This window comes from Nelumbo lutea, chromosome 8, assembly GCF_056320005.1.
Source record: "Nelumbo lutea isolate HS-2025 chromosome 8, American lotus-T2T, whole genome shotgun sequence".
Classification (NCBI taxonomy): domain Eukaryota; kingdom Viridiplantae; phylum Streptophyta; class Magnoliopsida; order Proteales; family Nelumbonaceae; genus Nelumbo; species Nelumbo lutea.
In genome coordinates, this window is record NC_142691.1 from 12572830 (window position 1) to 12589255 (window position 16426).

Consider the following 16426-nt stretch of genomic DNA (forward strand, 5'->3'; position numbering starts at 1 on the left):
CTCCAATCATTTCCTTAGAGCCTTGCACCTCCAAGCATGTGCCTCCAGCTCTTTTTCATAACACTGGTCAGTGGAGGCTTATGAAGATGGGCCCAAAGTTAATACTTTGTGTTGGCAACCTATTTCGATCTGTGATAGGATAGGCCTTTCTTGCATGCGGAATGGCGGTGGAGGAAAGCTTTAGGCTGGCGTGGAGGTGGGGAAAAGATTCGAGCCTTGAAACGAAGAGATTCATCTTCGAGCAGGGACGAGCAAGGGGTAAAGAGTACCTGAAAGTTAGGGAAGGTAGTAGGGCTACGGTCCTTTTACCAAAGGAAGCCTGTTTCTGGCTGAAAGGCTTCATAAATGGAACAATTAACTCAATCAAGACAGAAGGGAGGAAAAATTCTTTCGGCTACTCTTGAAAAAGATATGAAACGGTTCTGAAGAGGAACGACAGTGGCTGGTTTTTTACAGTTTCTGAAAACTTTGGCATTAATAAAAAGTAGATGATTTTCGTGCTTGAAGGTCTAAGGAAACTAGGGTGGGCCTCCTTTGCTGGCAGTCTTCAATCTTTCCTCTTGAAAGTTGAGAGTGAGGTAGCAGAAGAATCACCGAAGGGAAGTGAATAAAAAGTAGATGATTTTCGTGCCTAAAGTTCTGAGGAAACTAGGGTGGGCCTCCTTTGCTGGCAGTCTTCAATCTTTCCTCTTGAAAGTTGAGAGTGAGGTAGCAAAAGAATCACTGAAGGGAAGTGACTCCTCTTCCCAGTGGTTACCTAATACCAACCTGGACCAGACCCTTGTCTATCAAGAAGTAACGGTAGCAAGCTCAATCGTACGTCGGAGATTAATAGTTGAAGAAGGGAGGAAAAATTGGGAGCACAAAATGGTTCTAACGGTTGACAGGGAAGTAAAGGATTGGACAAAAATCCTAGATGCAGTGGCACAAAAGTTAAAGTTGGAAGGTGATGCTATACTATTGCCTTTCTCTGAGAAGAAAGCTATCCTGGAAGTTGATGTTCAGAAGTGGAGCATCAACCCGATACAGATCGATGGCGGATTGGTACAGGTACAAAAATGTGTCCCAATCTATAATGAAATTGAACCAGAAGAAGGCAGTTTTCGGATTAAGTTGCTAGGACTTCCTTGATTCCATTCCCAGTCCAGTCTCAAAAGCCCATGAGAAGGAGGCCACACTGAGTCCTCAAGGAAAAAAGGGGGAGAGGTGAGGATGGAGGGAACTTTAAGGGAAGAAAGAATATGGGGAATCATTGAGAGCGTAGTGGGTGAATTTGAGAAAAATGAGCTACAAAGGAGAGTTGCAAATGGGTCTGAGCTGGTGTGCAATGAGGAGGAGGTTAGAATGGAGAGTACTAGTTATGGAAAGAACAAAAATGAAAAAGGGAAGGAGACTAGGAAGGATGATTCAATAGTTGAATTTGTTGAAAGCTGGGGTGTAAGCTGAAGAATCTAAATGATCTAAAAGTTTCCCTGATAAAAAGTAAGGAGGAGAGCAAGATTAAGAAAAGAAAATTGAGTGAAGTGGAGAGATTAAAGAGAGATATCGAGGGGGATAATAAGTTTGGGGTGAGAAGGGATAGAAGGAAAGGATTCAAATAGATACCTGGTGGTTTTTTAGGGTTAAATTCTAAAGTTGAGATGAGAATTCTAAGCTGGAATGTGAGGGGATTGGGTAATGCAAGGAAGAGAGCAACTATCAAAGAAGTAATTAGGAAGTTTAATCCAGATGTGGTGTTAATCCAGGAGTCCAAGAGAATGGACTTCGATAGTAGATGGGCAAGAAGTGTCTGGAGTTCTAAAGGGATAAAGTGGGTGGGTACTCCATCTTGGGGAGCCTCGGGTGGGATCATAACATTGTGGAAGGAAGATGTGGTGGTAGGTTTGGAAGAACTAATAGGGGATCATTCAATTTCTATGAAATTCAGGCAGGTGGAAGATGGTTTTGAATGGGTACTAACAAATGTATATGGCCCCAGTGACTATAGGAAGAGGTTATGGGAAGAATTGAGTGATATTAGGGGCCTATAGGAAGGACCTTGGTGTGTGTGGGGGGGACTTTAATGTAGTAAGATTCACAGAGGAAACCAACAATCCCAGACAGAGAGTGACAACCAACATGAGAAATTTCAATCAATTTGTGGATACTTTTGAGCTTAAGGAATTCCCGATCCAAAGCAATATCTACACTTGGTCCAACCTTCAATCTAACCCAATATGCTCTAAGTTAGATAGATTCTTGTTTTCAACAGATTGGGAGGAGCATTGGGGGAACCTAAATTCTAGAGAACTCTCTAGACTCACTTCAGACCATTGGCCTATAGTGTTGTGTAAGGACTTAAGAGGAGGTGGACCTGCTCCCTTTAGGATTGAGAACATGTGGTTGATCCATTCGGGATTCATTAGAGAATATCAAAGAATGGTGGGAACAACACAATCCATCAGTTGAATGGGAGAGGATGAGATTCCACAAAAATATTCAATTCCTAAAATCTCAAATAAAGGAGTGGAACCGTCTGGAATTTGGAAGAGTGGAGGAAAGAAAGAAGATTTTAATGGAGCAAATTGAGGAACTGGACTTGAAGGAGGAAAGGGGTTCTTTTGGAGAAGAAGACAGAGAATTGAGATGGAGGGTTAGAAAGTAGTTGGAGGATCTCTTATTGCAGGAAGAGATAAGTTGGAGACAAAAGTCTAGATGTAAATGGTTAAAGGAGGGAGACAGAAACACTAGATTTTTTCACTCTGTGGCAAAAACTAGAAGAAGGAAGAATATCATTTATAAGCTAGAAGTTGATGGAGCTGTTCTTTCCCAACCAACAGAAATAGCAGAGGCTTTTGCAATCCATTTTAAATCAATTTTTGGAAGGCCTCTAATTGAGAGGATTTGGGTGGAGGGGCTGGAATGGCCAACTCTTAGTTTAGAAACCAGAGTGGGGTTGGAGAAAAACTTTGACTTAGAGGAGATAAAGGAAACAATATTTTCAATGGATAGAACGAAAGCTCTAGGTCCAGATGGATTTACAAAGGCATTTTATCAGGGTTGTTGGGATATTGTGAAGAAGGACCTAGTGTTGGTTTTTGAGGAGTTCCACAGGAGGGGAATCATTAATCCGGGTTTAAACTCCACATTCATTGCATTGGTCCCTAAGAAGAAAGAGGCATCACATCCAAGGGATTTCAGGCCGATTAGTTTGGTGAATAGTCTGTACAAGATAATTGCAAAAGTCTTGTCTCTAAGAATTAAGAAAGTTCTTCCATCCATTATCACACCCAATCAAGGAGCTTTTGTGAAGGGAGGGCAGATCACTGGCCAAATTTTGATTGCAAATGAGAGCTTAGAGAATTTTAGGAAATCCAAGAAAAGGGAGTGGTATGCAAACTAGACTTAGAGAAGGCTTATGACCTAGTTGACTGGTTCTTCTTGGTGGAGGTAATGAAAAGTTTTGGTTTTGGAGACAGATGGTGTAGATGGATCTAGGGTTGTATCAGGAGTTGCCATTACTCGATATTGGTGAATGGAACTGTGGTGGATTTCTTTTCGGCCATGAAAGGAATAAGACAAGGTGATCCACTCTCCCCCTTTCTCTTTACTCTGATTGCAGATGTCCTGGGGAGAATGATACATAGTGCTGATTCTAGAGACTTAATAAGAGGTTGGAGAGTTGGAAGGGGGGAAGTACCACTTACACACTTGCAGTTTGCAGATGACACAATCCTATTTTGTGAGGGTTGGGATATAAGATGGATAAGAAACCCAAAACTGACAATACAACTCTTTGAGCAGATGTCTAATCTTAAAGTGAACTTCGATAAGAGTTGTGTGGTGGGAGTGAATTTGGAGGAAAGGGAAGTAAGTGATTGTGCAGGTGTGTTAGGGTGCGCTATCTCAGAGTGGCCTATCACTTATTTGGGCCTCCCCTTAGGAGATAACCCCAAGAATGAAAGCTTTTGGAACCCGGTAGTAGAGAGATTTGAGAAAATGCTTGCATCTTGGAGGAAAATTATCTTTCTCTTGGGGGAAGAATCACCTTGATTAGGTCTACCCTTTCCAACCTTCCTATTTACTTCAAAGCTTTTGGAACCCGGTAGTAGAGAGATTTGAGAAAATGCTTGCATCTTGGAGGAAAATTATCTTTCTCTTGGGGGAAGAATCACCTTGATTAGGTCTACCCTTTCCAACCTTCCTATTTACTTCATGTCAGTGTTTAAGATTCCTACAAAGGTCTCAACAGGATAGAAAAATTAATGAAGGATTTTTTATGGGAACCAGGAGTGGAGAAGAAAGACCATAGGGTGAGGTGGGAAGTGGTAAATAGGAACAAGAAGCTAGGGGGGCGCTTGATATTGGGAATATCAGGAAAAGTAACATGGCATTATTGGGGAAATGGTTGTAGAGATTCCCATTGGAAAGGGGCAAATTGTGGATGAAGGTTGTAGATATCATACATTGGTTGGATGAGAATGATTGGGATCTTGGAATTTTGGCAAGGACTACTACCGAGTCCCTGTGGAAAGCCATTCATGATCTGCTTCTAGTTTTCTCCCCTTGGATCAGGTACGAATTGAACTCCGGTAATCGAATAAAATTCTGGGAGCAAATTTGGGTTGGGGACCTACCCCTGAAAGACCATTTTCCATCATTGTTTGCTTTGTTAGATTTGAAAAATGAACCCATTTCCTCCTAATTGGTTCCTTCTGATTCTTCTTCTGGGTTTGGGTGGAATCTGGGGTTGAGAAGGGCAATAAGGGATACAGATTTGGGGTGTATGTCATTTTTGCTAACCATTCTAGAAAATGTTTTCTTCAACCCTAGTAAGGGAGACACCAGAATCTGGACCCCTTTTTCATCCGGCTCTTTTTCTTGTGCTTCGTTTTTTGAGACATTAGTCCAACCTACTACACTGCTTGGGCTGTCATTCCCGGTGAAAGAGATTTGGAGCAAACCCATTCCTCCTCGGTTTGGTAGTTTTTGTTGGGAAATTTTCCTGGAAAGAGTTAACACAAATGACTTGCTTCAAAGAAAGAGGCCCAACTGCTGTTTACTTCCCAATAGGTGTATTCTTTGTAAAGCTGATGGGGAAACGGGTTATCATATTATGGTTACTTGTCCAGTTACTAAGACTGTTTGGGAGTGGGCGTTTTCCCTCTTTGGGTATACTTGGATTCCCCCTGGGAGTGTGCAATGCTTGTTCTCTCATTTCTTTAGTTGGACTAAGAGAAGGGGGAAGATTATGTGGAGAAGCATTAGGGCTGCAGTGTGCTGGTCAATATGGGAAGAAAGAAATTCATGAATTTTTTCAGATAAGGAAAGAACCACAGAAAACCTAACAGATTTGATACTTTCAAGGGTTGTTCATTGGCTGAAATCAATGGAGGTATTCTCTGAATTGTCTATGGCAGACATGATGAGAAAGTGGAAAGAGGTTGCTACTGCTGTTATATATAAAAGGAACTGTAGTCTCACTTGGACCCCCCTCCTGCCGGGTTCATAAAACTGAATTTTGATGGATGTAGTTTAAGGAATCCAGGGCCCTCTGGGACAGGGGGTGTTTTCAGGAATGAGGAGGGGTATATTACTGCCATGTTCTCTGGGCCAATTGGAGAGGGTGACCCTCTTAGAGCCGAAATTCTAGCAGTTCTTGAAGGAATCCAAAGAGCAAGAGAATTAAGCATTAGATACTTAGTGATTGAGGGGGACTCGAAGGTGGTGATTAGGTGGCTGAAAGGAGATATCAGTGGCTTGTGGAGCTACAGCAATGAGAAGAAAAAATTTAATTGGCTGCGTAAGGAAATAGAGGTGCAATACAGCTGGGTGAAGAGAAGTGCTAACTCAATGGCTGATGGGTTAGCTAAGCAAGGGGTGGCTAAGGATTCTTTGTTTTGGGCACATTTTTAGTATTTTGTTGCCATTTTGATGTTGGGGAGTTAAGATAGTTTACCTCCCCCTTTTCTGTAATTAATTTTCACAAGTATTATTCATTAATAAAGATTTCTGTTATTGATAAAAAAAAAAGATGGGCCCAAAGTTTACAATATCTACAATGCAATCCAAAGAGGGTCAACCTAGATTAGGTGTGAGTGAGCACTCAGAATTAACCAAAGCTTTTTCTTTCCTTTTTTTTCAAGTAGGGAAAGCAGTTATCGTCTTCTGCAACTTATCTTCCATAGGACCTTTCTATTTAATTTTTGAATAAGCCACAATACCCTGGATTTTGTGAAACGGAATGAATAACAATTTTGCTGCGAATATGATATTTCTTAAATGTTGACCCTCTACTCAATTATCTATAGTGGAAATTATGATTCCATGAAGGTTCATATTGTCCTTTTTATACTGTTAATTGTCCATATTTTTTTAAAGCCAGTTAATTGTACACATGCATTCTCCTAATTTTCACTATTCTTTGTGGATCTGTTCAGTCCTGTGTACTTCCTTTATTTCCTTAAGTCTTCATACCTTTCCTTGTAAAACAATCCAAATAATACAGATTACTTTACCCCCATAGAGTTTATTCCTGAATGCAGTTCATTTCTGTTTACTTCATCTTTGGCCATTGTCTTTGACAATGTATTTGCTGATATTTGGACCAACCAGAATGTATCAAGTGTAGAGTTGAGATCTGACCAAAGATTTCACTTCCCTGAAGGGTGCATGAGTGAGGTTATATCTTAAGGCAACCAGATCTGACCAAAGATTTCACTTCCTTGAAGGGTGCACGAGTGAGGTTATATCTTAAGGCAACCAGATCTGACCAAAGATTTCACTTCGCATCTACCCTGCCAGTGTTTTAAAAAGGCATGTCTAGGTGCACAAATGAGGCTCATATCTTAAGGCTAGCAGGTCAGCTCAGAAACAGTAATGAGTCTCTCACCTTGATCATTTCTTAGCACTCCATCGGTCCATCCTAAATTCCGTAGGTTTCTCAAGCTACAGCCTTCGAAATTCAATTTTTGGGGGAGGTGGCTGGGACGGTTTTAGGAGGGCACAGTCTCTAGAAGTTGAAGTAGAAAGCAATATATTGCCCTCCTTATAATAATGGGTTCTTCACTTCTTCCTAGTGTTTTAAAAGTGCAAGGTGCAAAAAAAGCGCAAGGGGCAATTTGCACCCGAGGCACAAGGTGCAAGGCGAGGTGCGTGCCTTTTTGAAGCATGGTGTAAAAATAGAAAAAAAATGCCAGTAAATTCAAAAAAATGCAAAAAATATTAAACATAAGATTAATAAAAATATAAACTTAAAATTTAAAGTAATAATTTTAAAAAACCTAATATCTAAAACTAAAATACATAAGCATAACATATAAAGCGCATTCAAATGAAAATTTGAAAATAAAATCAAACGCAAAAAACATTTTCAAGCATGTAAAACCCACAATCTCTTTTTTTTCCTCGACTGCATTACTTCAAGTAGCTAATGCGATGTAAAACATATTGCATTTCCTGATTCTACAAGCTTCCTTTGTACCAATCCCTTTGAGGCAATTCCAAACAAGTCCTTGGTAGGGTTTTAAATTCTTAATTCTCACACAAAAAAATAACGATATTATAATTTTAATTGCCTTTTAAGAAGATGCTTTATTAGGATGAATGAAGAACAACATTAGCAAATAGGGGTTCTCCCCCGGAGCCCCTGGCCCAGCTGTTAGGTTAAAAAAAAGTGTAAAATTTTAAAACGGCACACACCTCGGCTGAGGTGCAAGGCGCATCAGGCATACACCTAGGTAAGGTGCATACCCTAAAATGCGCCTCACCTGTGTGCCTAGGCGTGCCTTTTAAGTCACTGGTTCTTCCTGGGGATGCTAGGAAGTTTGTTGTCTGTTTTCAGGCCAAATGTTGGTATCACATGCTATTTTGGGGGATACTTTAAAGAAATGAATCTAATGTCAGTAATACTGAATATTTTCTGAGCATGCAGTGTCCAAAAGCCATGCAATTTTCTTGCTATTAAAGGATGGAGTTTTTACTTGTGATGCTATTTTATTGAGAGTATTTCTTAACTTTTTGCACATTTGATACTATCATGCAGGTTTCTTTGATGGAGGAATGCGGGTTTCTTGAAAGAGCTTTGGAGGAATTGCACAAGAAAGAGTCTAAAATTGTAAGCACATGTTTCAAAATGCTAGTAAAGATGAGATGGATTGTAATTTTTTACTATAAGGATTTCAGATATCATCCAGTTCTCTGGTAACATCCTTCCAGGTTGATAAATTAGCTTTCAAGGAACAGGAAGTTTCCTTGTTAGTAAAGCTTGGTCGTGTAGGGGAAGGAGAGGAAATCTATAGAGCTTTGTTGTCTATGAACCCTGACAATTATAGGTGCACTGCTTCTCTTTCTTCTTTGTTCCTTTGTTGCTGTAGAAGTATTTTCTATTGTACATTGGAAGATGGTTAGGACTGATAATAAGCAGGTGACAGGATAGGGTTTGTTTGAAAGATTATAAGTCGATATCATTCATCAAAAAATGAAAGATTATAAGTTAATGGCCTTGTTTTTACTACCATAAACAATTTGGAATCTTGTATTTGATATGTCTTGCAATTTCTCAGCAAGCTAGCTACGGTCTGCAATGACATCTTGGTTCTTTAACAAGGAATTTCTAATGTTCAGCAAATTATTGAAGTGCATTTATGTTTGTAATATTTTCATCAGTTCATACCAGGACAAGGCATTATTGAAAACTTGGGAAGTGATTGTATGTGAACAGCATGTCATGGCATGATATTGCTTGGCACATGCCATTACAGATATCAGCTTTGGACCTGCAGTATATGGTGTGCTGAACAAAAAAATTGAATGTCAGATGCTGCTAATAATCATCAATTACATTATCGTCATGATGGTTATTAGCAGCATCATATTGCTTGGCACATGCCATTACTGATATCAGCTTTGGACCTGCAGTATAATGGTGTGCTGAACAAAAAAATTGGATGTTTGATGCTGCTAATAATCATCAATTACATATCATCATGATGGTTTATCTTACTGATGTGCTTGGTGTTCCATGCTATTATAAACCTTGACATGTCTTTTGTGTGGTGACCCTTTGCATATTTTTCCCTTTTTCTTCTCTTTTTTGGGTATTGGTTGTTGTTTGGAAGTTGACCAGTGAGCCTTTATGTTATGCTTTAATTATTTCTATATTTCTGTGTTGCCATGTCCTGTGTTTGGATTTTTAGAAATTGATAAAGGCATGTCTTGGGTGCATCTAGGCTCTCAGGTGAGGCTCATTCTGTGGGGTGTGTCTCACCTGAATCCAATTGTGCCTCATGGCCCTCACCTGGTTTCTTGGTATGTGTCAGTCAATTTTGAATTTGATGTTTTTTCCTGGGAGGTGAGCATCAAGTCTTATTTCTTCCTTCTAAGCATATTTTTATAACCCATATCTTCCTTGAATAGGTAATTTTGCATTCTGTAGGTTGTAGCCATTATGTCTAGAGTTTAAATAATTTAACCTTTGTAGGACTTGGACGTAAAAGGCTTTGGCCTCTGTATTAATAACATGATGCTCTAATCTTTGGGTGAGGGCAGTAGAGCTGTTTTCAGACTTAACACTTGATGACATACTCAGAAATTGGAGGGCACTTGCACCATCTTCTAAAACACCAAAAATCATCAAGGAGTGGACAGCCCTAAGTAGAGGATGGTGGAAGTTAAATTTTTTATGGGAGCAGTTTGGGCAACCCTGGGCCATCTAGTGATGGGGAAGTGATAAGGGATGGGAATGTAAGTAGACTCAGTAAGGGCAGAGATGAGGGCAGCAACTGTTGGGGTGCAAAAAGCCAAGGAGATGGGAACAGAAGGATTGATTGTTGATGGTGACTCAAGGTGGTTATCAGTTGGTTAATAGAAGGAACGAAAGTTGTTTGGTGCTTCAGAAATGAAATCAGGTATTTAAATGGTTTTCAAAGGATATGCAGATTGTAGTTCAATGTGTACAAAGATCAGCCAATGATGGTTTGGCAAAACAGGGAGTTTATAGGCAACAAATTTTTCGGGTATGCTGTAAAATGCAAGGTTTGGGTGGGACTTGGGAGAGCAGAGGCTATTTTGTTTTCTACTTGATTGTAATCACAACCTCTTGCTGTACTTCATCTGCTTTCTTAGTAATGAATTAATTTACCCTTCTTGTTGCAGATAAAAAATGACACTCTAATCATTTGAGCTAATAACATTTTCGAAATATTATATTTCTTTCTTAGTTTTTAATAAATGGTGTCTCACTTCATTCAGCACGTGCCTCACCTTGTGCCTCAGGTTTAGTAAGCCCATGTGCTTTATTTGTGCTTCTTGCTTTTAAGACACTGATGCTGATGGTGCTGGACACCTCTTGATGCTTGGACACATGCTGTTGCGTGTCTAGGTGACACTGGGTTTTGTATTAACTCAACTTGTTGATGAGAATGTGTGCTTAATCACATTTATGCTATCTGAGTTTTCTGAAATGTTTGGCATATAGACCAGGTTTCTTCTTTTATTTTTGAGAAAGATAATTTTTTATTCAGAAGGGTTCAACTGGGGGGGGGGGGAGGGTTCATAAGGAGGACCGATAAAAAAGTCTCTAATTCTGACAACAGAATCAGTTCTATTTCCTCTTTCTTATGTGTATCTGGATATCATACCTGCTTTTATTCCAAAATTATTTGACTTCTATCTGCTTTCTACTGTTTCTGGAAATCAGGAGTTCAGCTATTTTATTTTAACCATGCTAGGTAAGTCTTTTCCAATAAGCCAATCATCTTGCACATTAGCACCAGTCTTGAAGTGATGAGAAAAATTCTATTTTCAGGCCTTTTTTGGGGAGAAGGATTATATAAGCATGACAGGTTCTTTTGCTTTTGGGATTATATAAGCACTAATTTAGAGGCCATTTAGATTTTGTTATGATGTTGCAGATGATACGTTAATCTTCTTGGATGGTTATGATTGGAGTGGGAGATATTCAGCAAGCTGTTTTGGAGGAATGTGCTGGAGCCTTGGGATGTTTAATTGGGGAATTTCCTTTCTCTTACTTGGGTCTTCCAATTGTGGCTAGGGCAGTTGCTTCTTCCACTTGGCAACCTGCCCTAGATAGAATTGATCAGAGGTTGGCGGGTTGGAAGGAGAAATTTTGTCTTTTGGGGGGAAACTAACTTGAACTAAGAGTGTTCTTTGAAATCTGCCAATTTATTTTCTCTCCCTTTTAAAGGCACCTTCTACAGTGGTAGGAGAGATTGGGAGAATGCAAAGGGATTTTCTTTGGAATGTTATGGTGGAAAAAAAAGAAGTTTCCTTTGGTTAAGTGGGACTGTGTGTAGGCCTAAAAGATGGGGGCTTGGGAGTGAGAAGAGTGGGTGTATTTAACAAAGCTTTCTTGGGGAAGTGGGTTTGGAGGTTGGGAAGGTGAGGGATGCCTTTTGGAGGAGAGTGGTGGCTTGTAAGTATGGGTGGTGAACTTTAGGTGGGATGTGCAGGATTGGAAGGTTGTGTGATTTATGTCCAAGATAGTATATTTTATGTGAAAAGGGACTGCCTATTTCTCACTGCTATGAGGTTAGTAACGGTCCTGTGGTCTGGTGCCCTGAATTTATATGACCTTTGTTAGATTGGGAGTTGGAGGAGTCCGTCTGGCTAAGCTTCAAGAGTTTCAGATTGATCCATCGCCATCAGATGTCAAATGGTGGAAAGATGTAAAGATGTGAGACTTACAGTCAAATCCATGTATAATGCTTTAATGAGGAACCAGGTGGTGGCTGGTGCAATTAGGGGTGTTTGGGGGAGACTTGTCCCCCCAAGAGTTGAAGCTTTTGTGTGGCTGATGTCAAGAAGCTGCATTCTTACACAGGACATGTTGAAGAAAAGAGGCTATCAATTCCCATGTGTGCCATGTCTTGCGGAAGAGGAGAATATTATGCACATTAGAATAAAAAAAGAATATTATGCACATGATGGTTCAATGCAACTTTGTGAAAAGGATCCAGTTCTTCTTCAATCTCTTTAAGGTGACTGGTTGGGCACCAGTGGACTCTGCTGGAATCTTTGGTGACTGGTCTAGAGTTTTGGGAAGTACTAAAGCAAAAATAATCTGGAGTTGCATTCTGTTTGCTTGTCTGCTGGGAGGTTTGGTGGGGAGATAAACAAGAGGATTTTTGAAGGGAGATTGAAATGCTTGGAAGAAGTTGGGGTAGCAATCTCTTCAATATCTGTTGGCTGGGCGTTGGTACTTCCAGAATTTGATTGACTAAAGAAAGAAGATTTGGGTTCTTACTTTTGGCATACTTTGAATGTTTAAGATTGTAGGCTTGGTTCATGTACTCCATTTTTTGTTTTATGAGACTTATTTTCTGTTCGTTGTTGTTTTGTTGGGGTGACTCCTGGTCGCCTGTGTTGGATGTATCTTTTATTCAGTAATAAAATTTTCTTTTTTATTTATCTTCAAAAAAAAATGTTGCGGAGTTGTGAGAGTGGCAAGATTAAGGGATAGCATTGGATTCAAGTGCATTATTTGGAACCTTGGAGGTCCCCTGATTGTAAAAAACATGAATGGAAATGGGCTAGGTGGTTATGTGCAAAGAAGACCATCAACTGCAACAGTGAGATTAAGTGATCTGATGCAAGTTGAGGGTTCTAAAATGGCCAGGAGAGGCCAGAAAGGATGTCTGTTAAGCTTTTTTTCTTCCATTATAGTTGTCTTTCTGTTTCGTTTTCTGTTCTTTTCTGCTTTTGCTAGTCCATACAGACTAGATGCTTGTCTCGTCTTCTGAAGACATACACTTGAACAAAAGATGTGGTCCTTGATAGATTGTAATGGAAAAGTGTAGTTGATTGATATTTTTTGGCTTGTCTTTTCTGAAATCAGTATTTCTGCTAGGATTGAAAGATTTCTCGTTTTTCTCCTTGTTGGAAATAATACACTTAGCAAAGGACATGGTGCAAGCTCAATCCTCAAAAAATCCCTTCTAGTGCACCCATTTGGCTATGGTTAGCTTGCCTTGGGACCAATCTTGAATGAGGTTTTAGTTCTTTGGATTAGAGTTCTAGTCTCTATAATGTGGTAATCTAATCTCCATGGGCTTTAAGCCCACAATAGCTTAATAGATGAAAACCTAGCCAATCCCAATCAAACTCAGTGGTTTAGATACTGATGAAAGACAACCTATTGATCCTTACTTGATCATTCCTCTTCACCCTTTTCCTTGATCCTTACTTGCTTTGTCTTTCCTCCTAGTATTCTTGTTCAGGGAAATAGATTGGCTGATTCGTGCACCACAATAGTCCTTTGTGTCTTGTCTACCAGTCTACCTTCTTGTATCATAAGTTCTGGCTTCAACCTCTTCACCTGCCTTTTGTCTACTAATCTTGTCTTACTAGCCATCTGGGAATCATCCTCAATGAGAACCTGAATCTTTGAACCATGGTCAATAATCACTTCCCTAATAGATGTCCTGTACTCATGAGGCCTTAGAAGGTATATCCTTTCTATATTGCTCCTAGAAGCACAAGTAGATTCCAGGGGACCTGGTTTACCCAATTATGCCCAATAACCTGTCAAAGTTTTGATAAGACAGTATCAGGCCAAGGGAAAGAGGCAAATCTCACGTCTTTTCTGTGGAAAGATGACTGCACAACTATGTTATGTGGATACTTAAAGATGGGTCTCATCCGTCTCAGTCACCAATTTCAATTGTTAATTTTGTGCCCTAGACTGTATCTCTATCATATCCTTGTATCTTTGTAATCAATCCTGACAATAAAATTCAAACTCTAGTAACTGATTTTAAGTCCTTATTTGTTATCTCAAGGTGGTATTTTGGTACCATCGTGTTGCTTTCCTGTTTAAGCTTTGGGAGATGCCACATAAGTACCATCTAGACCTTTTCTGCATTGATGGTTATAAATCTATTTGGTACTGTCTGTTCGAAGCAGAAATGGGAACTCATTGCTTTTGCCTTGGGTTTCACATTGAAGCTATGCTGCATAGATTTTGTTTTTTTTTTTTTTATCAATAACTGCAGATTCCTTGAATTAGAAAAATATATGTACAGAGTAAAATACAAAGACTGAGAGATAAGCTTTCTAATCTCTAACCAAACACTTGCTTTTACAGTTGCGCCCAACATATTTTCTCTTCCCACCCCTTGCTTTGCCAACATGTCCGCAGAGGAGTTTGCACTTCTCTTAACCCATTGTACTTTTACTTCCATATCCTTGGCCAGCCATTTAAACCTTTTCTTCTCACTGTTGTAGTTCTACAGCTCCATTTCTTCACTTGTTAACCACCCCACTACCAGTTTCGAATCTCCTTAAATAGTTAATTTCCTAATGTTTAATTGTCTTGCCCTTTTGCACTCCTTCCATCATAGCCATGACCTCCACCATGAGAGAATCATCCACACCAGCTGGGCCTGAGAATAGAGCAACTATCCTCCCCTCAACTCTGAATACACCCCCAATTCCTGACAAACTAGGATTCCCTATACTGCTGCCATCAAAGTTAGGTTTAATGAACCCTGTATCCGGTGGAGACCACAAGGGAATTGTGATGCTCTTTTTGTAGGATGATTCAGCCACTTCCAATTTCTTAGTAGATCATTTATTGTGACAGACGAGAATGTTTCCAAGGACTTCAACCAACGGGCTACTGTAATTGTAATGGACTAAGTGATGGCTGAAGCAGGGGCTTACAAATTGGAAAGCATGTTAGAGTAATTACAGTATGAATGCAATATTTGGTATAAGGCTCTCATCTTGAGAATGGTCATTTTTTGATATAGCAAACATTTATTCATTATACCCTTATTGCTTGTGCATGATGGTTTGTGCCTATACATATCTTCACATCATTTCAAATGCTCAGATGTCATGTCAGAGTAATTACAGTATGAATGCATCTTGAAAATGGTCATTTCTTGATATAGCAAACATTTATTCATTATACCCTTATTGCTTGTGCATGATGGTTTGTGCCTATACATATCTTCACATCATTTCAAATGCTCAGATGTCATGCAGCTAACCTATTTTTCAAGATTCCTCAGAGGTTAACTAATTATATCATCTGGAATTCACTCATTTCAGATATTATGAGGGTCTGCAGAAATGTTTGGGGTTATATTCAGAAAATGGCCAGTATTCAGCTAATGACATTGATAAGCTAGATGCCTTGTACAAATCACTTAGAGAGCAATACACTTGGTCATCTGCTGTCAAGGTAAGGCTTTGGTACTCCAACTTGGATCCTTATTCAGTCTGTTTTGTTTTTGATAAGAACTATTCTAGTACTCCCCCTCTCTCTGGGTGGTGTGTGCGGCTGCAGCATATCAAATCTAACGATCTACACCACCTTATATTTTGGTCAGTATCATCTCCTTCATCTTTGAATATTAGTCAGCAGTTTGGTAAGCATTTTGTACAAAATTGGTTGTACAAAAGAATGTCACTCCTTTCCAGGATCCTCAATGTGTTCTACCATGACTATCAATAGTTAGAGGCTTGTTGAAAGATGTTGTTTCTTACTGACAATTAGACATCTTCTACCTTTAGATAGGTCTAAATTTGTAGGGTAGTTCATAGAAAGTCAACATATGTACTACTAAAGAGTCCTCTTTTTTGGATTTTGAGGGGGGGGGGGAGTTGGTCATTGGGATTGTGAACCCCATTGACCAAGAAACCCATGTTCTTTTTTCATATTTGTGTGGGGACCAGGGAATTTTATTTTCCTAGGTATCTCCCAGGTGGGTAAATAGCTTTCCCACCTGGGGGGTGGGGAGTTGCCAACACTTGGATGGGACAAAAATACCCCTTTTAATAATGGGTTTTTATGGTTAAAATGGTCATTGTCTTATTTACCTGGGAGATAAAAGAACATGGGTAAGTAACTTACCGAAAATGAATGGGGCCTTAGAGTGATGTGAACTTCATATACCCGTTGGAGTGAAGGGGTTTTGAGTGACAGAATAATTTTATACAGTCTGTTTTGCCCATTCTAGGAACTTCAATCTGGCTTAGATCAAGAGCTTCCAAAGGTCAGAATCCTAGGTAAGGACTCATTGAACAATAATTTCAATTGGTCCTGGAATCAGCAACATGGAGGAGAGGACATTAAGAAAATTTTCTTACATTAGCTGTTTAACTGTTACGTTGATTAGTACTGATCAGATCTTTATTGATAAAAGAATCAAATAATAGCACAAAACATTGTATAGGCTTTCCTATTACAAGTAGAAGGGCAAAACTAAAATAGATAGTTAGCCTCTTTGCTGATCTCTGCAAGGCTTTATCAAGGGCTAAGGAATTCATAGTCCTTGACATAAAAGTGAATGAGGTGTGTTCAAACTTGAAAGAAGATAAGACTGGGTTGTGGAGCTACAGCAACGAAATGAAAATTTTCAAGTGGCTGGCCAAGGATATGGAAGTAAAGTACAGTTGGGTGAAGAGGTCTACTAACTCA

The 16426-nt window shown here is 39.5% G+C and overlaps 1 protein-coding gene across 2 annotated transcripts in view; it reads left to right on the top strand.

Moving 5' to 3' along the window:
- Positions 1-16426, top strand: part of LOC148842770 (N-terminal acetyltransferase A complex auxiliary subunit NAA15-like) — a 52784-nt gene that overhangs the window by 22279 nt on the left and 14079 nt on the right. For both annotated transcript variants that reach the window (XM_088957201.1, XM_088957202.1), the window contains 3 exons: positions 8024-8095; positions 8197-8312; positions 15055-15187. In XM_088957201.1, the coding sequence (XP_088813327.1) occupies positions 8024-8095; positions 8197-8312; positions 15055-15187 (321 nt within the window). The remainder of the gene's footprint in view (positions 1-8023; positions 8096-8196; positions 8313-15054; positions 15188-16426) is intronic.